General features: G+C 46.7%; 1 protein-coding gene across 3 annotated transcripts in view; it reads left to right on the top strand.

Moving 5' to 3' along the window:
* gsdmeb (gasdermin Eb) overlaps window positions 1-20,196 on the top strand; it is an 88,242-nt gene that overhangs the window by 60,878 nt on the left and 7,168 nt on the right. For all 3 annotated transcript variants that reach the window (XM_072509465.1, XM_072509466.1, XM_072509464.1), the window contains 2 exons: window positions 5,803-6,001; window positions 6,558-6,631. In XM_072509465.1, the coding sequence (XP_072365566.1) occupies window positions 5,803-6,001; window positions 6,558-6,631 (273 nt within the window). The remainder of the gene's footprint in view (window positions 1-5,802; window positions 6,002-6,557; window positions 6,632-20,196) is intronic.

A 20,196-nucleotide genomic window follows, 5' to 3' on the forward strand; every position in this document is an offset into this window, starting at 1 on the left:
GAAGCTAATAGCCCATGTGATCCAAGGAATTTCGGCAAATTCGGACCTAGAATTGGCTGAGTGGCAGGAAGCAGAGGGTGATGGCGAGGGGTGTTATTCTGACTGGAAGCCTGTGTCCGCAGGGATCAGTGTTGGGGCCCTTACTGTTTGTGGTTTATATAAATGATTTCAATATGAATGTAGGAGGGTTCATCAGTAAGTTTGTGGATGAAACAAAAATTGGTGGGGTGGTAAATAGTAAGAAGAATAGCATTCAATTACAGGGGGCATAGATGGGCTGGTCACTGACACATGAAATTCAATCCGGAAAAGTGTGAGGCGATGCACTTGGGCAGAACAAACAACGTAAGGGAATACATGACCAACGGCAGGACCCAGGGAAGCACCGAGGATCTGAGGGATCTTCTTGTGCATGTAAAGCGCTCCCTTAAGGTAGTAGAGCAGGTGGATACAGTGGTTAAGAAGGCATATGGTATACTTGTCTTTATTAGCCAAGGTAGAGTTTAAGAGCACAGAGGTTATGCTGGAACTGTACAAAATGTTGGTTAGGCCACAGCTAGAGTATTATGTGCAGTTCTGAATTCCACATTAAAGGAGGAATATGATAGCACTTGAAAGGATTCAGAGGAGACTTACCAGGAAGTTGCCTGAGCTTGAGAATATTAGTTATGAAGAGAGATTGGGTAGGCTGGGGTTGTTTTTTCTTGGAGAAGAGGAGACTGAGGGGGGGAACATGATTGAGATGTATACCATTATGAGGGGCATAGATAGAGTAGACTGGAAGAAACCTTTCCCCTTGGAGGGATCAATGATCACGGCGCATGGATTTAAGGTAAGAGGCAGCAGGTTTTGAGGAGATGTGAGGAAAAACTTGTTTACTCAGGATGGTGGGAGTCTGGAACTCGCTGCCTTAAAAGGTGGTTGAGGTAGAGACCCTCAAAACATTTAAGAAGTATTTAGATGCCACGTCATACAAGGCTATGGGCCAAATGCTGGAAAATGGGATTAGAATAGTTAGGTTGTTGTTTTTGACCGACGCAGAAGCAATGGGCCGATGGGCCTTTTCTGTGCTATAGACCTCATTGACTCTAAAAATTGAAGGAAGTGCAAGTGAATGTTACTTAAACTGAAAGGAGAGTTTGGGGCCTTGAATGGTGAGGTGGGAGGAGGTAAAGGGGCAGGTGTTGCATCTTCTGTGAGTGCTTCCTTTATTTAACAAAGCCTTTCCTCACTTTCCTTCTGAAAATGTGTCATTTCATATGCCACACATTCCACCAGCCTGCCTATGTCTGCTTGAAGAAATCACTATCTCCTCCTCCGTTCCCAATCATTAGAAACTTTTGAGGATTGTGGAAGCAGAATATTTTGATTCCCAAAAATAATTGGATAAGGTATCATGCAAGCTTATTGCACAATTATTGGGTTTGGGAGTAACATATTAACCCGGATTGGTTAATGGCCAGAGTGGGAATAAAAGAGGATATTTTCAGGTCGTGGACTGTAACGAGTGGTGCAATGCATGGATTAGTGTTTGGGCCTCAGCTGCTTACAATCTTGCAGATCTCTTATTACAGTCTGAGGGGACTGAGTGTTATTACAGAGTGAGGGGACTGAGTGTAATGTATACAAGATTCCAAAAATACAAGAAAGGTGGGAAAATAAGTGGTGAGGAGGACAAAAATGGGCTGCAGAGGACTGTAGAAAATTAGTTGAGTGGCCAAGGCCATGGCAGGTAGAACTTAATGTGGTGAAATCCACTTTGGTAGGAAAAATAAAAAAGCAGAATATTGTTTGACTAGTCAGAAACTGGGAAATGTTTGAATTCAGAGGAACAGAGTGTCCTTGGACATGACCACACATCTAGCAATACATTAGGCAGGCATATGGTATGTTGGCATTTTTGTTATAAAGGGATTCGAATACAAGAGTAAAGGAGTATTACTTTGATAATGCAGGGCATTGGCAAAGCTATAGCACTTCCTTACCAAAGGAAGAACAGAATTTCCCCAAAGGAAGTAACAAACGTTCATTAAAGTGTTTCCTGGAATAAGAGGATTGCTCTCTAAGGAGAGATTGAGGAGACTGGACCTATGTTCCTTGGAGGCAGGAGGTTTGCTGAGGCAGAAAATTAGTATTTTGCACCTGCCTTTTACCAAGAAAGAAGATGCTGCCCAGGTCCTGGTGAATAGGGAGGTCATTGAGACACTCGATGGGTTTACATTTGATGAAGAGTGCCATAATCCCCAAGAGGACCACGGGAAAACGATCATTGATCTCCTCGTGGAGTGCAAGCTTCCCAGGTAGGGGGCGGAGGTCCCTACCTGGGGCATGTTATGGTGTAAAATCAGGCCCAACTCAGAGCCCTGTGTAACAAGTCCTCCCAGCTAGGATTGCACTGGGAGTGAGATGCTGCATTATGCAGACTATTGTAAATAAATCCGCCTTTGTTTACGACAGCTTTCATATGAGTTATAAGGAGATATTAGATCGGTTGGCTGTACTACAAGTTAATAAATCATCAAGACCTGATGAGATGTAGCCAAGGATACTGAGGGAAGTAAGGATAGAAATTGCAGAGGCACTGGCCATACTTTTCCAGTTCTCATTGGATGCAGGGATGGTGCTAATGTTACATGCTCGTTGGAGGAAAGAAACAACATTTACAGACCTGTCACATTAACCTCCATGATGGAGAAGCTTTAGTAAATGATACGGGCAAAATTAATAGTCACTTGTGCAAATTTGAGTTAATTAAGAAAAGCTAGAATGAGTTTGTTAAAGAAAAATTGTGTTTAATTTGCTTGCGTTTTTGATGAGCTAACAGGGGGTTGATGAGGGTAAGCGGGTTGATGAGAGTAACCTGATATATATGGAATTCCAAAAGGCATTTTATAAAGTGCCACATAGCAGGCCTGCCTGCAAAGTTGAAACTCTTGGAATAAAAGGGATGGTAGCAACATTGATGCAAAATTGGCTGAGTGACCAGCAATAGAGTAGTGGTGAATGGTTGTCTTTTTGGCCTGGTGAAATGTTTATAGTGGGATTCCTTGAGGATCCATGTTAGGACCTCTTCTAATATATATTAATGACTTAGACTTTGTACTGAGCATTATTTCAAAATTTGCAGAAACTTGGGAATATTGTGAACTGCGAGAAGGAAAGTGTTAAATTTCAAAAGGGCAGATTGGTGGAATGAGCAGACAAATGGCAGGTGTAATTCCATGCAAAAGTGTGAAGTAATTCATTTTAGTAGGTTAGATGTGAAAAGATAATATAAAATAAAAGGTTACAAAGGACAGCACAGTAGCACAAGTGGTTAGCACTGTGGCTTCACAGCGCCTGGATCCCAGGTTCAATTCCCCGCTGGGTCACTGTCTGTGAGGAGTCTGCACGTTCTCCCTGTGCCTGCGTGGGTTTCCTCCGGGTGCTCCGGTTTCCTCCCACAGTCCAAAGACGTGCAGGTTAGGTGGATTGGCCATGATAAATTGCCCTTAGTGACCAAAAAGATTAGGAGGGGTTGTTGGGTTACGGGGATAGGGTAGAAGTGAGGGCTTAAGTGGGTCGGTGCAGACTCGATGGGCTGAATGGCCTCCTTCTGCACTGTATGTTCTATGTTCTAAAAGGGTTGCAAGTGCAGAGGAGCCTGGGGAGTATGCATAAATCATTGAAGCTGGCAGGGCAGGTTGAGACAGGTTAATAAAGCATATGGTGCCCTATGCATAAGAGTATGAAAGCATGGAAGTAATATTAAACTTGTGCACTGGTTCAGCCTCGAATTGCACCCAGCTCTGGCATCACACATTAGAAAAAAAGGGGAAGGCATTTGAGAGGGTGGAGAAAAGATCACAAGAATGATTCCAGGGATGAGGAACTTCAGTTATATAGAAAGATTGGAGAGGCTGGGGCTGTTTTGTTTAGAGGAGAGAAGATTAAGAAGAGATTTGATCAAGGTATTCAAACTCATGAGGAGTCTGGATAGAGTAGTTAGAAATAAAAATATTCCCATTGGTGGAAAGAGTGAGGACACCAATTTTAAGGTGATTGGCAAAAGAGACAATGATGACATAAGGAAAAATTATTTCATACAGTGAGTGGTTAGGATCTGGAATGCATTGCTTGTGAATGTGGTGGAGGCAGGTTCAATTGTGGCTTTCAAAAGGAAACTGAATCACTATCTGAAGAGGAAGTTCATGGCTACGGGGAATCGCTCTTGCAGAGAACCAGCACAGGCATGAAGGACCAGGTGACTGCCTCTTGTGCTGTCACCATTCTATGATTAAATAGGGTAAATTATATGCCTGAGGGCAGGCTGCACTCAAAGGATTTGGGAGTGAGCTTGCCTCATTTGACCAATAGTGCTTTAATTACAATGAGGCAGGATTTGCATCAGTCTTCAAGAGGAAATCCTGCCTCATTTTATTTCTTAGTTATACAAGCCTCATCATCAATTAAACATCGGTTCCCGGAAACTGTTAACAGTCCGGTCCCCTGATAATTTACAGTTTAACCGTTAGACAAGGTTATGGAATAAAACAAAGAATTTAGGCATGTCCGAGAGCTGACTTCCTGGGCAGGACCATTTTGAAGAGTTCATAGACAACTTTGACTACCTGCAACAACGAGGCCCGTGGTTAGCCAGTAGAGCACTGCATCCATCACGTCGCCATTTAAATGGACCGGCATCACGTTGTCAGCCTGGAATATCTTCTGCTTCTCGGGAACCTTATTCTCCACTCGCCTGCGGGCTGCAGTGTTGATAGTTCACTGAGAAAGCTGCAGGAAGGCCCGCAGGCACCAGACTCTCAGGTCACTCCTAACTTCCCACAAGGACAAACCCCAGCACAGAAGCGCCTTCTGGTTTCTAAAATTATGGGCACAGCTGTCAGGCCATAATTGTGGAGTGGGAAATTCATCTACAGGTGTGTCCAGATCCATCGCCCAGTAAGAGGGTGGGGGGGGGGGGGGGGTCTTGCTGTTCCCTGCCTGATACTGAGAGATGGCCTCAAGGCAACAGCTGGGCTTTGGCTTTAGTGTGGAGGGAGGGCTAATTCGTCAAAGGAACAATTGTACATTTGAGGAAATAGATACATCTGTTGGACTACTGGCTTATATTGATGCCCCACCACTCTGCAGTGGGTAGCTGCCCTCCATGTGATGCTGCCTTGGGGAAAAATGGTGCAGAGGCGGTAACACTTCAGCCAACTGGCACACCATACGCCTGCCTCTACGGCAAAATCCAGCACATAGAATCAGATGGATCACACAACAAAGATGGAAATTATGATTTTCATGTGGTAGTTGTGGAGTGAGCAGGGTCAAGCAGGATTGGAGTATACCGTTTACTGGGCATACCAAATTGGGGATAGATCTTCAGTTGCATGTGATCTGTCGTTAACATCATGCTCCTCTTGACATTTTGTTGATCTGTTTAAGTTTAGCATGAACTCTCAGTTAATGTAACGGGCAGGAGACTTGGTTGGAATGTAACCATAAATGTGTTAGCTTCCATATAACACCTGTACCAGCTGGCAAATGTCTGAAGTGCCTTTCACAGGTTTATTGTAGGAGAGGTAGAACCAGTGTACGTCATTTGGCTGATGTCAGTGAGGTAGATGAAATGGGCCGTATTCCCTGGCCTCAAGCAAGCTTCAGGCCAAAATGTTTGATGAAGACAGGTGAATTCTATTGTGCCCCATTTGGCCAAATCAGATGGTGAGTCTGAACCACTTGTTATAATGTGTATCGTTGTACCTATCACTCCTTTATGCAACACCAACTTTATTTGTTTGGTACTCTATATAGCTGGAGAAGCTTTCTTCAGCAGAAGAGCCAACTCTAACAGGACTACAAGAACTGGAGTCAACACAGGCACAAAAAGTTACGGATCTGCTGCACATTTTAGGCTACGATGGCCCAAATAATGATGGTCCTTCAAAGAATGAAGATGCTCCAGGACCAGAACTTTTTACAGCTGCATTCTGCCTTTTTACTGCTATGGATGGTAAGAAAGCAGTTTTCTGCCTGGAAATGCTTTTTACAATATTAATCCATAAACAAAACAAAAATTCTCTTTGTTAATATGTTTCCCAGCATATTTGCCTGAAATGTCTCTATGGGGTCCTCTGGTGTCATATTAGAAGGATCCCAGAGAAAAGATGTAATTATCCGATCTACTGAAGTTACAGCGGGAGAGCAGGGGACCTGCAGAAATTCATGGCTATAATTAATGTTGGAAATGAAAAGTTGCCATCATTTGAATTCTGTCTCGTGTCATAACCAGTGGTTCTTCAGTTAAATACTTCTTTAGGTGTTCTTGATACACATGTACTTGTGTTTCAAGTGGAATTGGTTTAAACTTTATCAGAAGATTCAAAGACTTGCCTCCATTTTCAACCAAATTATTTTTCTATGGAGTAATCGCTATGGGAACAGTATTTTCTTAAAGTAGCCTTTACCGTTGTCAGATTTACAAGTTTTGTAATTGTAATTGATTTAAATCTGTGGATATGACGGTATTTGAATTGTTTTATGTCTAACTTGCCTTTTTATTTGCTTAGGTATGTCTGAAGAAAATCTTGCAGTTTTGGGTATTTGCTGTGAAATTCAAATTCTCCCCACATTACTTTATTTGGTAAGTTTCCATAACTATTGTTGGCTTACAGTCGACTTGCTTTTTTTTTTTTGCTTTAGTTTTTCTTCCCCAGTTAGCCTTGAACTTGGTGAGGTCACTATTCCCTCAAACATTATAGAACATACAGTGCAGAAGGAGGCTATTCGGCCCATTGGGTCTGCACTGACCCACTTAAGCGCTCACTTCCACCCTATCTCCATAACCCAATAACCCCTCCTAACCTTTTTGGTCACTAGGGGCAATTTATCATGGCCAAACCACCTAACTGCACGTCTTTGGACTGTGGAAGGAAACCGGAGCACCCGGAGGAAACCCACGCACACACGGGGAGGATGTGCAGACTCCGCACAGACAGTGACCCAGCGGGGAATCAAACCTGCGACCCTGGCGTTGTGAAGCCACAGTGCTAGCCACTTGTGCTACTGTGCTGCCGTACAAAGTGCATAATACTTGCAATACCTCTCTGTTACAAATTCAGGGACTCTTTTGATGCCTTGGATCAGTGGTGGGCAACCTGCAGCCCAGGGGTCACATGCGGCCCATCAGGTGTCTGAGTGCAGACCACGAGACATTTTGTTGACTGTTGCACACGTACAGAGTTTCCACATTCTGCTGATGATAAGCATGTAAAACATGGATACATAGATGCATAGGAGCAGGAGGAAGCTTTTGGCCCTTCGAGCCTGCTCCGCCATTCATCACGATCATGAGCAAAGGACAAATGAAGTGAGATACATGTTAATTGCACAGAACATTGACTGTGAGAGCTGTGTGCTCCCTCTATCCAATCAAGCATGAATATTTATTTTGTTTTTATCACTAAGTTGATGACAGTTCTATTAATATAGGATGATATATTAATGGGTAAAATTATTAATATTTTAAGCATTTTAATATTTTGACCATATATGTGGATGTAGGTATCGCTGGCTGGGTCAGGATTTATTGCCCATCTCGTACTGTCCTCCATTTGTGAGGGCATTTGAGAGTCAAATACATTGCTGTGGATCTGGAGTCACATGTAGGCCAGACCAGATGAGGACGACAGATTTCCTTCCCTAAAGCAGGGTTTTTCAAAGTGGATCATGGCCTACGGGTGGGTGTCGAGCGGATGTCGGGAGGGTCGTGGAACTATCAGTTCCACCATTTCTACAATGGTCCTGATTGTGGGGCAAGCACCCAACAGCTGCTACCAGCTTTTAAATTGAGAATGGCGGCCGCAGCAGCCTTTTAAATGAAAAGAAATGAGACTGTGTGCAGTCTTTCGGCCAGAAGTGGCAGCAGTGAGCAGGCCATGCACCCTTGGCATCAAGCACCCTCTATATATGTGCTTTTGGCGTCAAATCACAGGAGTAGAGCTTCTTCCATTTTCCAGCTGCTGGCAAGCAAGACAAGAGGAATGTGAAGATGGGTTGTTTTCTTACAAGTAAGAGATGGCCAGAGACACAAATAGGCAGTGTGCCTACCGGAAAGGATCTCGCAACACAATCTGCTGGAGAGAGCTGCTCAGGAGAGTCTAGGGCAGGACGGAAGAGTCCAGAGAAGGACAGAGCAGTGCTAGTGTTAGCTCTGTACAGAACTCTAGGGTCTCTGGTTAACAGCCTACAAAGAAGAAACTTAACTTGGGAACAAAGCAGCATAAAGATGCTTTCTTGAGGTATGGTTTTGTTAATTGTGCCAATGCAAACAATGATGCACATATATGCGTGTTATATGCAGGGAAGTATTGGTGAATGAGAGGAGAATTTTCAGATTTTGAAAGAGAAATGGTGGGTGAGAAATTCTGAGGTTGCGACCCCAGAATCAGTTATTAACTTACAGCTGACTCCAAATTAAAAGACTACGCAGCTGTACCTGACCTGTGATATGACGTTAAAAACACGCCAAAAGCCTATGAGGCTGCCGGCATTCTGGAGTAGCATCTCCCAGGAGTGTCCAGTGCTAAATAAAATTAGCATTTTGTTGCTATTGTCCTTCATGACGACCTACATGTGCGAGGGTGAATTTTCCGTTTTTACAAAGATGAAGTCACCACAAAGGAACTGGCTGAATTCTGTACCTGATATGCGCATTTCCTTCTCCTCCTTTGAACCTGATTGGAGTGAGATCAGGAGGACCAAGCAGGCTCCCCTTTCGCATTAAAGGTAGGCGAATGTGGTGTGGGTCATGACGATCAGCCGGTTGGCAAAAATGGCTCCCGGGAAAAAAAGGTTTGAAAAACACTGCCCTAAAGGACATTAATGAACAGGTGGGTGTTTACAACAATCAATAATGGTTTCATGGTCATCATGGCCCCCCAAGCCCACTGGCTGACCCCTTGCACCCTCCCAGCATCAACTCTTCAAGCTTGTTCCTTCCAACCCCCTGGCACACACCAGCAACCAACCTCATGTTTAAATGTGGAATCCACACATGCCACCTGTCATTGGCATGCCTGATCCATGAAGCATGGTGCTCACAATGTCCTCTCTTTGTCCCTGCAGGAGAAGAAAGCCCATTATAAGAGGGAAGGGTTGAAGACAGGGTGGGGGGGGGGGGGGGGGGGGATGCCAGTGATCCGGGTCCTCAACCCTATCAGAAAGGGGCCCTGGAGGTTGCGGGCTTGCCCCAGGAGAGAGCAGTGATCAGCAGCAAGGTGGGCCTGCACCAGAGAGGTGAGGATCTACTTCCCGTCACCCAGATGACCTGATTCAAGTGAGTTGTTGATGTCCCACAAAATGATCCTTCCCTTTCACTGACAACATGTCTCGCAGGATTACCATCTGATAGGGCCAGGCCATCTGGAGTCGTGCCCATTCGTTCCACGCAAGAGACCACCTCGGAGGAGAGCTCTGAGGAGGCCACCGGCCATGTGGCACAGCTTTCAGCCCCACCTTCCACCAGCACAGAGTCACACACCTCCGTGGGTGACATTAGTGGACATGCTTTGGGGGCACTATTGGGTGAGCACCACAAAGTTGCTGATGCACATCAAGTGGAGGCAGGAACATCTAAGGCAGGCAGCAGTTGGAGGTCTGTTTGATCTCACGACTCGACTGGGTCCCAGCCAGATGTTCAGCCTCCCCCCCCCCCCCCCCCCAAACACACACACTGATCCAGGATCAAAAGCCATCGATGCAGACTTCGTCATGAGGATGGATGTGAGGATGCTGTCAACAGAAAGACAGGAGGCAGACAATCAGATCTGGAGGAGCACCAGAGCTTTTCTCATAGCGAGTGGTCATCACTCTCCTGTCCTATATGGTGACCCGTACACAGTGCCAACACAGGCCCATCACCCCGGAGTGTTGTGACACAGATCCATGGAGGGTGGAATAGGGTGGTCCGGGAGGGTGCGATGTGGGGGTGAGAAAGGGGAGGGGGTGGAAAAGGAAAGGGGTGTTGAGCTGATGGACATAGCCTTTTTTGAGGAGAAGCTGGAGACAATGGAGGCCTCCCTGGTCTTCCTGGAATGTCAGACCCTCACCGGCCCCTTCTCGGGCTCGTCTTCCAATCCCTCCTGGTGCGCCTCCTCCTCTGACGGGAGACCCGCTGGAGCGTGTACTGTAGGGCCCCGCCAGAGTGGCCCAGGCATCGGAACAGCATTTTCAGCAGCCCGATGCACCAGTCAATGACAACGTGGGTGGTAACATGGGCCTCATTGTAATGGATATCCTCACCAGCGCCATCAGTCACGGGTATCCCTTGTCCCCCTCGAGCCAACCCGTCATCCTGGGGTGGTCCTCGAAGACATCGGGGATCTCCGAATGCCCCAGGATGTAGTCCTGCATGCTCCCAGGATAGCGTGCACCCATGTACATAATCTTGAGGTTGTGGTCACACATGATCAGAACATTCAGGGAGTGGAACCCCTTCTGGTTAATATAGGGCACTCCCTAATGCCCTGGTGCTGGCAGGGCGACAAGCATGCCATCAATCATTCCCGGACGTGGGGCATCCCGGCGATGGAGGCTAATCTTGCAGCCCCGGCGGTGAATCCTGCAGCCCCGGCAGTGAATCCTGCAGCCCCGGCATCTTGGTGGGCCTGGTCCAATTTGAAGATGATGTAGTTGGACGCCGGGCATACATCCACCACATCCTGGAAGCACCTGAGGGATGAAGTTGGGATATGCCACACAGGTCCCGGCTTGAGCTCTGGAATTACACGGTGGCGTAAGATTTTAGTACCGCAATGAGCCTCACGGCCCCCGGGGGCGGGTGACATCCCCCTCCACGGGGTGCCATGTCCGGTGAGGAAGTGGAAATTTTTTTTTCCACACAGAGGGTGATGAGCATCTGGAACGAGCTGCCAGAGGCAGTGGTAGAGGCGGGTAAAACAAATTTCCTTTAAAAAAAACAGACCGTTACATGGGCAGGGTGACTATAGAGAGATGAGGGCCAAATGCGGGCAAGTGAGACTAGCTTGGTGATAGAAACTGGGCGGCATGGAAAAACTGGGCCGAAGGGCATGTTTCCATTCTGTAAACATCTATGACTCTAGGTGGTGTGCTGGCTCCTTGCTGAGACGCAGTCTTCTGTGGCATATGCTGTCCGGCAGCTCATGGAAGGACTAAAGACTCCTGAACATTCTGACCTATCGCTAGCCCCATTCCGGCCCCTTCCTCAGCCTGATGGATGGCCAGGTCTTCAGCATATGCGGCGGCCCCCTGCACATGTGGTGCCGCCTCCAGCCTGCATTAGCATTGTTGCCGTCTTCAACATCTTGTCTGCCTCGGTTGCTACAAGCACAACGATGGATCCACACCAGCAAACACATTTGTATCTGGAAGGAATCGGAGGCAAGGATCAACAATCAGTTAGGGCCTCCTCCACCCTTACCATAACTGTCCCGCCTTCTCTCAAAATGCCATCCTTAAGCCAGTTGTGCTGATAAACTTCACTCTGTTCATTCACTCCCAGCCGGATCTAGAACCCCTAAACCTCAGACCTCTTCCAGCCACGTTAGGTACGTCATGCTCAGCTACCCTTCACTGATCCACAAACTTACCTTTTGGCTGCGAGCGGGTCCTCCGTGAAGTCCTGTGTTTGATTGTTGGCAGCAGCCTTTATGGCGCTGATGCTCGAAGAGTACGGACACACTGTTCATGTTACAGGACATCCAGTCCCCTAATCTTCCCGACACCTGTACCTTTGAGGAGGCACTTGATAAGCATGCAATGGACTCAAAAGTACCAATACTCATTCCTCCTTTCATGAATGAAGCTGCAGCAGGGCTCTACCCTGGGTTAGTTTGGTAGGACAGACAGGCTGCAGCTGTGGTTACCCCTGTTACGGGTCTCCCCAATATTTAAAGATATCTTGGGTGGCACGGTGGCGTAGTGGTTAGCACTGCTGCCTCACGGCACCAAGGACCCGGGTTCGATCCTGGCCCCGGGTCACTGTCCGTGTGGAGTTTGCACATTCTCCCCGTGTATGCATGGGTCTCACCCCACACAACCCAAAAGATGTGCAGGGTAGGTGGTTTGGCCACGCCAAATTGCTCCTTAATTGGGAAAAATAATTGGGTACTCTAAATTTATGATTAAATAAAAGATGTCTTGAAGGCCTCACAGATGCAAAGGCTGTAACCACTGTCTCCCCACCCCACCCCCTCCCTGGGCTGCCCACGAGACCTGGGCCTCTCCAGCTCCCCCCGAGTAACCCTCCCCACCCCACTGAGCTCTGGGGCAGCATCTCCTGTGCCCTTGAGATGCATGCCGGTAACTGGAAATAGCTACTCGCCTCCTCACTTGTCCTTGTTAGCCATTGCCCCAGCTTCACGTGTTGGTAAGGGAGCACTAACCGATGCCCGTGTGACTTCCCACTCTGGAGTCTGGTGACTCCAAGGAGATGCAGCATTTAGTTTTGATCTTGCTAATCAGATCCAAATAAATGCAAAGTTGGCTCAATGACCTTCTCGCCATTTTTGGGTGAGATTCGGAACTCATGATCTGGAGCAATCCGGGTGAATCCAAAATGGTTCGCGCCTGGCTACTCACCCGATGTGCACAGATCTGCACCGGGCGCAACAAGGTGGCTGAATTGCGGCCTTTGTTTCAAAATACCACATGAAGTGTTGAGTTCTGTGAATTGACCTTGGGTTGAAACTCCTGCCATCTGACCTTGATCAATCATTCTTGCCTCCTCTTTTCCTACCACATTTCAAGCCATTCTCCCTGACTAATTTTCTTCTCCCAGTGACATTCCATCTCTTGCATCAAGTTAACTCCAAAGTTTTGTTATGTGTATCTATTCCACTATCAGTTATTTATGTCTGAGGCAGTTTGAAAAACCTGCTGACAAGTTGTTCATAATGGCCATTCTGTGTTTCTTTTGCCTTATCAGGCTTTTGAACAGTGGTGTTTTTCAGTGAAATAACTTCTATTCTACTTGTACATGCTGATAAACGCATGTACTTCAGTAAGCATCTTAAGTACGGTTAAATGAAAAGCCGGACACAGCTTTGTACTATGCTGTTTATTTTGAGTATCTATATACTTTGTTATGTCTAGACTTGACTATTCCAATGTATCCCAGGATGCCCTCCCTACTCTTCATAAACTTGATCTCATTCCAACTCTGTTGCCTGTGTCCTAACTGGTGCCAAGCTTTGTTCACTGCTGTGTTCACTGACCTGCATGGCTCCGGGTCAAGCTATGTTTTGATTTTAAAATTCTCATTCTGTTTTCAAATCTCTACAGTGCCTTGCTCCTCCCTATTTCTGTAACCTTCTTGGGGCCCCACAAACCTTTGTTATCTGCACCTAGTTCTGGCCTCTTGAGCATCTCTGACTTTAATAGCTCCATGATTGGTGGATCTGCCTTCATTTGTCTCTATCCTGATGTGATAAATGAAGGAATTTCAGATATATATTCTATTGTATGTAGCTGGTGCATCAATAATTACAAGCCTGGGTTAATATGTATGTATGTGTCTACGGCAGTACAGTTTTTAAAAATCTTGGTTTAAAAGAAAGAATGTGTAATTAAGATGTCGTAAAAGTAAGGTCATAATTCATTACAACCATGTATATAATGGGGATAATGGCATTTTGTTTATAGAAAGAAGGTTCCCTGGGGAGTAGATAATAAGAGACCTTCGGTGGAATTCTCTGCGCCAGAAACTAAGTGCTGACGCCGGGACTGAGTCGGTGGTGCTCTACGACAGCAAAATTGGCGCCGTTCCCAAATCAATCCAACGACCGTTAAGGAACTAGCACTGGCGCCATGTAGAGCTCGCATGATTCCAATGAAAAATTGTGTTTAATTTGTTGGATTCGGGATTGACACTCGAGAGGCTGACAAGTTGCAGCCGCATATAAGCACTCCACTCTCCGCACACATCACCCCAGCCAACAAGATGGCAGCAAGGAGAGCGGCACTGCGGTTCACCGATGCCGAGCAGGAGACGATTCTGGTGTAGTGGAGACGGACCACCCTGTACCCCGGGGTGGGGAGGCGGTTGCCACCCACCGCCGTGCACCGGGCCTGGGCGCAGATGGGAGAGGTCGTGAGCGCCTTGGGCAACACTGATAGGACTGGCCAGCAGTGCCTCAAGAAACTGCACAACCTCCTCCAGGGTGAGTAAGCAGCACTGTGTCCCTAGCACGAATCCCCGTCCCACACACCTGTGAGAGGCCAGTTGCCGAGGCGGGGGTCGGCATTGGATGAGCAAGTGAGCCCCTGTTGAGTTGGGGTTCCCCATGGCACATTTTTCACCACCCCCACCACCCCAACCCACGGTCCAACCATGCATCCTGTCTTGCAGGATCATCTGCCCTTCTGGTGTCCCCCAACCTCAACCATAACTCCAACCCCGGAAGTAGAGCAACGAGGAGGAGGAGAATGATACGGACACGAATGCGAGCCCTTGGCCCATAGCAGGAGGTACCCCGGAACACTGACTTTCTGCCACAGCTGTCTCCAACACTCACCTCGGTTGGGCAATTTAGTGAAGAGGCTCCTGGGGCACTATCTGGTGCGCACCACACACATGCTGCGATACAGCAGTGGAGGTAGGAACCCCAAAGGGGCGGACGGTTGTAGGGCGGCCTGACCCCAGGGACTAGCTGCTGTCCGGATGAGTTTCGGGCTTCTGGGAAGAGCTGTCCCATCTACAGTAGAGATGCAACCTCAGAGCCAGGGCCTACATGAGGGGATGTCGGCAACCATCCAGAGCCTACAGCTGCAATTGGAGGAATCAAACCATCTGCAGGAGCTGGAGATGGTACCGACCATGCGTGCCACCCAGGCCAACATCTCATGGGTGCCATCCGCGATGGTGGCCTTGGAGGCGAAGGCCTGGGGCATTCTTTGCGGGTGGTGGCCGAGGCCCAGGACAGGGCTTTCCTACAAGCAGCCATGTGCCAGGGTCACCTGGACATTGCAGCAGTGCCCCCGAGCGTGGCCCAGTCACAGCAGGTCACGGTTGAGGGAATCGGAGACATTGCGTAGGTGATGGCTGATGTGGCACAGACCCAGAGGGAGGTGGCGCAGTCACTGGCTGATGAGGCACTGGCCCAGAAGGTGTTTGCACCATCGCAGTGTGATGTGGTGCTGTCCCAGAGGGAGGTCCATTCCCTGTGCTCCATGGCCGAGAGCTTCCAGGACTGGCGGTGTCAGATGGCGGGGGAGCCTCATGTGTTAGCCTCACTCACACCCCTGTCCCATGCAGCACCCCAAGGGAGGAGGAATTGATGGGGCTGAGCAGCAACTGTCGCCCTAGTAGGCGGCTGCCAAAGGGAACCCAGGTCACGGCAGGAATCGCAGGAGGCCACTTCCGCTTATTATGTACAGCCTGGGGATCTACTTGGGTGTAGGGTTAGTGCCTGTAAGGCCATAAAGGTAGACACCAGTTAAGTTAAGGCATGGGTGCAAGGCACAGTATAGCATTAGAAGCTCGGGCACAAAGTTGTACATATTTGTATACGTTAAACAACCAGCCTCGGAGCATTGCGGAGGCCCTGGAAAATACTGGGTCAGGCTTGCTAAAGTGTTTACTGTACATGTGGAGTAGAATGCATTGACGCCGCTGTCAAGGCACGGGAGCATTGAAATTTGCCGTGTGCCCAGCACTGCCACAATTTTGGCTTCACGATCGATTCTCCACCCAATCGCCTTTCCCAATTTTGGCGTCGGTCGACGGAGAATCCCGCTCATTGTGTTTAGCCTTAGTAAGATGGTCATGACCTAGATAGTGGGATAGAGATGATGTAGTTAATGGGAGTAGCCAGAGCTGAAGCAGTTTGGTGTGGAGTTTTCAGTTTTTGACTGGAAGGCAAGCTGAGAAACAGTTTCTGAAGATTGCAGCCAGAGATGCAGCATTATTCGGACAGCGCATCAAGTCTCCCTCTTCGAGCAGTCTAAAAAGATCCCTGGATTGTTTGGCAAATACTTCTGTGTTTCCCACCTCTAGTTAAAAGTGAGTTTTGATCTGAGAGGGGTTTGCTTGATTGGAGATTTTAAAAATACCAGTTAGGAGTTAAGCTGTTTCATTTTATTGTTGAGCACTCTTTAACTGGTAATTGAGAGCTATTTCTTGTATGATAAAGTTAGTTTAATCACGTGGGTGTAATTAATTTTGTATTTATATACCATATCACTATTTGTGCATGGAGTCACTCCTGGAGCAAAGTACCTTTTCCTCACATTTTTACAAATAAAATAAAATATTGGGGTTTCTGTCCAGTATCCTCGCAACTGTTAGGGTCTGTTATGAGTCCGGGTTGACAGAACCCCAAAGTGTTTCATGGAGTTCAACCGACCCACAACTTTTAATAGATTGTAGTGTGGGAAGCACACGGCGTTCTCTCCAGGTGTGATGCAGCAATTATGGACAAATGGTTTTCAAAACAAAACAATGTTTATTCTATGCACTCAAGTTAACCTTTTAAAAACAAACATTGAATATCTTTACACCCATTACTTCAAAGATAACCCCAAAAGACTACAACACTAAATAATCCTTCAAACTGTTCCTTTAAACATCCAAAAGACTTCAAACTTCAAAAATAAGAACACACCAGGTTACATTCAATATATTTATAGTCCTTGGATTGCAGATATCAACAGACCAGCTCTGTGTTTCTTCCTGAAGCTCTCAGAAAAACACACAGACACTCCCAGCTGCCTTCTCAAACTGAAACCAAACAGCAGAAGTGAGCTCTGCTCCCCCCCACCCTCTGACATCACTTCAGTAATATGATCAGCTCCATTTCTTAAAGGTACATTGCTTAAACATCCATTTCTTAAAGGTACTCTCATATAACAGGTCTGGATCGGGATCGTGATACTTGAGCTCTGGAATTCCCTCCCTAAATCGTTTTGCATTTTCGTCTTTTCAAGACACCCTTTAAAACCAGCCACTTTGACCAAGCTTTCGGACATCTGTCCCAATGGTGCAATTTAACCAAATGGGAACTATGTCCCATAGCAAGTGCGCTTAGCCGCGTGTTTCCTAGCGCCCGCAGTGCCGGGAAACACACTATCTAAAGTGACTCCAGTTAGGTACGGGACCTCAGTGGGGAATACGCGGTCAAGGCCACACTTAGTCCCGTTTCCTGCACTGAGGAACCATGATTGCCGATACTCAGTGCAGGGAGAGCCGGCCTCTCGAGGCCTGACCCGACCTCCAATCCCCAACTCACTGTAAGGGTTCACCGGTGGGGGGGCCCCCCTCCCTTATCCCCCCACACCTGTGCAGAGCACCCCCCCACCTGATCATCACTGTGCAAAACGCCAGCTTGGCACCTTAGCATTGCCAGGGTATCTCCCTGTCCAGCGAGTACGCACCTGGGAGTTTCCAATCCTCTGGGAGATCCCCACGAGTGTCATTCCGTCTGGTCCCTGTTTGTGGTCCCCGAGGTCTCCAAGGTGAAGGAGATAGATCTCTCAATTGTTGGGAATGGCATTAAACAGGAAATTAGAGATTCATGTGATAAGGGAACAACTGTAATTAAGATTGATTTTAATCTGCATATAGATTGGGAAAATCAAATTAACCAAAATACCGTAGAGGAGGAATTCCTGGAGTGTAAGCGAGATGGTTTTGCTGGACCAATAGGTTGAAGAGCCAACTAGAGAATAGGCCATCCCAAACTTGGTACTGTGCAATCAGAACGGACTCATTGGCAATCTAGTTGTGCGAGACCACTTGGAGATGAGCATCGTAATATGATAGAATTGTTCATCAAAATGGAGAATGAAGTAGTTAAGGGTCGTGAATCTTAACAAAGGAAACTACAATGAAATGCGACGTGAGTTAGCTATGATCGATTGGGGAATATTACTTAATGGGATGACTGTGGATAGGCAATGACAAACATTCAAAGAGCACATGGAGGAACTGCAACAATTGTTTATTCCTGTCTGGCGCAAAAGTAAAACAGGAAAGTGGCCAATCCATCACTTACAAGGGAAATTAGGGATAGTATTCGATCCAAGGAAGTAGCATACAAGTTGGCCAAGAAAAATAACAGGTCTGAGGATTGGAAGCTGTTTAGAATTCAGCAAAGAAGGACCAACAGATTGGTTAAGAAGGGGAAAATAAGAATACGAAAGTAAGAAGCTTGCAGGGAACATAAAAACTGACTGTGTAAAAGTTTCTATGGGTACATGAAGAGAACAAGATTGGTGAAGACAAATGTAGGTCCATTACAGTCAGACACAGGGCAATAGAGTCAAAGTAATGGCTGAGCAACTAAATACATATTTTGGTTCTCTCTTTACAAATGACGACACAAATAAAATACCAGAAATCTTGGGAAATGCTGGGTTTAGTGAGAGGGAGGAACTGAAGGTGATCAATATCAGTGGCGAAATTGTGTTGGGAAAATTGCTGGAATTGAAGGCTGTTAAAGCCCTAGGGCCTGATAATCTACATCCCAGGGTACTGAAGGAGATGGCTCTAGAAATAGTTGATACACTGGTGGTCATCTTCCAGGATTCTATAGACAGTGGAACAGTTCCTGATTAGAGGGTAGCTAATGTAACTCCACTATTTAAAAAGAAAGGTAGAGCAGAAACAGGGAATTATAGACCAGTAAACCTGACACCAATAGCGGGGAAAATTTTTGAATTCATTATCGAAGATTTTATAGCAGAGCACTTGGAAAACAGTGGCAGGAATCGGACAGAGTCAGGATGGATTTATGAAGAGGAAATCATGCTTGACAAAGCTACTGGAATTCTTCGAGGATTTAACTAGTAGAAATGATGAAGGAGAGCCAGTCAATGTGGTGTATTTGGACTTTCAGAAGGCTTTTGTCAAAGTCCTGCATAAAAGATTAGTGTGTAAAATTAAAACGCATGGGATTGGAGGCAGTGTATTGAGATGGATAGAAAACTGGTTGGCAGACAAGAAACGAAGAGGAGGAATTAATGGGTCGTTTTCAAATTAGCAGGCAGTGACTCGTGGGGTACTGCAGGGATCGGTGCTAAGACCCCAGCTATTCATGATATATATTAATGATTTAGATGAGGGAACAAAATGTTAAATCTCCACATTTGCAGATGACACCAAGTTGGGTGGGAGGGTGAGCTGTGAGAAGGATGCAGAGATCCTTCAGTGTGATTTGGACAGGTTGAGTGAGCAAATGAATAGTTGATGCAGTATAATTTGGATAAATGTGAGGTTATCCACTTTGGTGGCAAAAACAAGAAGGCAGACTATTATCTGAATGGCCATAAATTAGAAGAGGGGAACATCCAACGAGGCCTTAGTGTCCTTGTACACCAGTCACTGAAGGTAAGCATACAGATGCAGCAGGCGGTAAAGAAAGCAAATGGTATGCTGGCCTTTGTTGTGAGAGGATTTGAGTTCAGGAGCAGGGATGTCTTGCTGCAATTATACAGAGCCTTGGTGAGGCCACACCTGGAATATTGTGTGCAGTTTTGGTCTCCTTATCTGAAGAAGGATGTTCTAGCTATAGAGGGAGTGCAGCGAAGTTTTACCAGACTGATGGCGAGACTGACGCACAAGGAGAGATCGAATTAGTTAGGATTGTATTCGCTGGAGTTCAGAAGAATGAGGGGGGATCTCATAGAAACCTATAAAATTCTAACAGGACTGGACAGCGTACATGCAGGAAGGATGTTCCCGATGGTGGGTATGTCCAGAACCAGGGGCCACAGTCTGAGGATACGGGGTAGACCATTTAGGACAGGGATGAGGAGAAATTTCCTCACCCAGAGAATGGTGAGGCTTTGGAATTTGTTACCACAGAAAGTAAAGTCCAAAACATTGTATGGTTTCAAGAAGTAGTTAGATATAACACCGAGGGCGAAGGGGAAAAAAGGATATGGGTGGAAAGTGGGATTAGGCTATTGAGTTGGATGATCAGCCATGATCATAATGAATGGTGGAGTAGGCTTGAAGGGCTGAATGGCCTCCTCCTGCTCCTATTTATCTATGTTTCTGTCTCAATGTCTTGGTTATCTCTGGGAATTGCATATTAGAGTGTGACTAGCTGTCTTGCTCTAATATGCAGCTTTGCCAAAAAGTAATCCCGTCATCAATAGGTGGGCTTCACATTGCAACGTCTCGCGAGACCCCGTTAGATCTCCCAAGGCGGTGGCGAGCGAGTAGAT

This window comes from Scyliorhinus torazame, chromosome 6 (genome assembly GCF_047496885.1).
Source record: "Scyliorhinus torazame isolate Kashiwa2021f chromosome 6, sScyTor2.1, whole genome shotgun sequence".
NCBI lineage: Eukaryota > Metazoa > Chordata > Chondrichthyes > Carcharhiniformes > Scyliorhinidae > Scyliorhinus > Scyliorhinus torazame.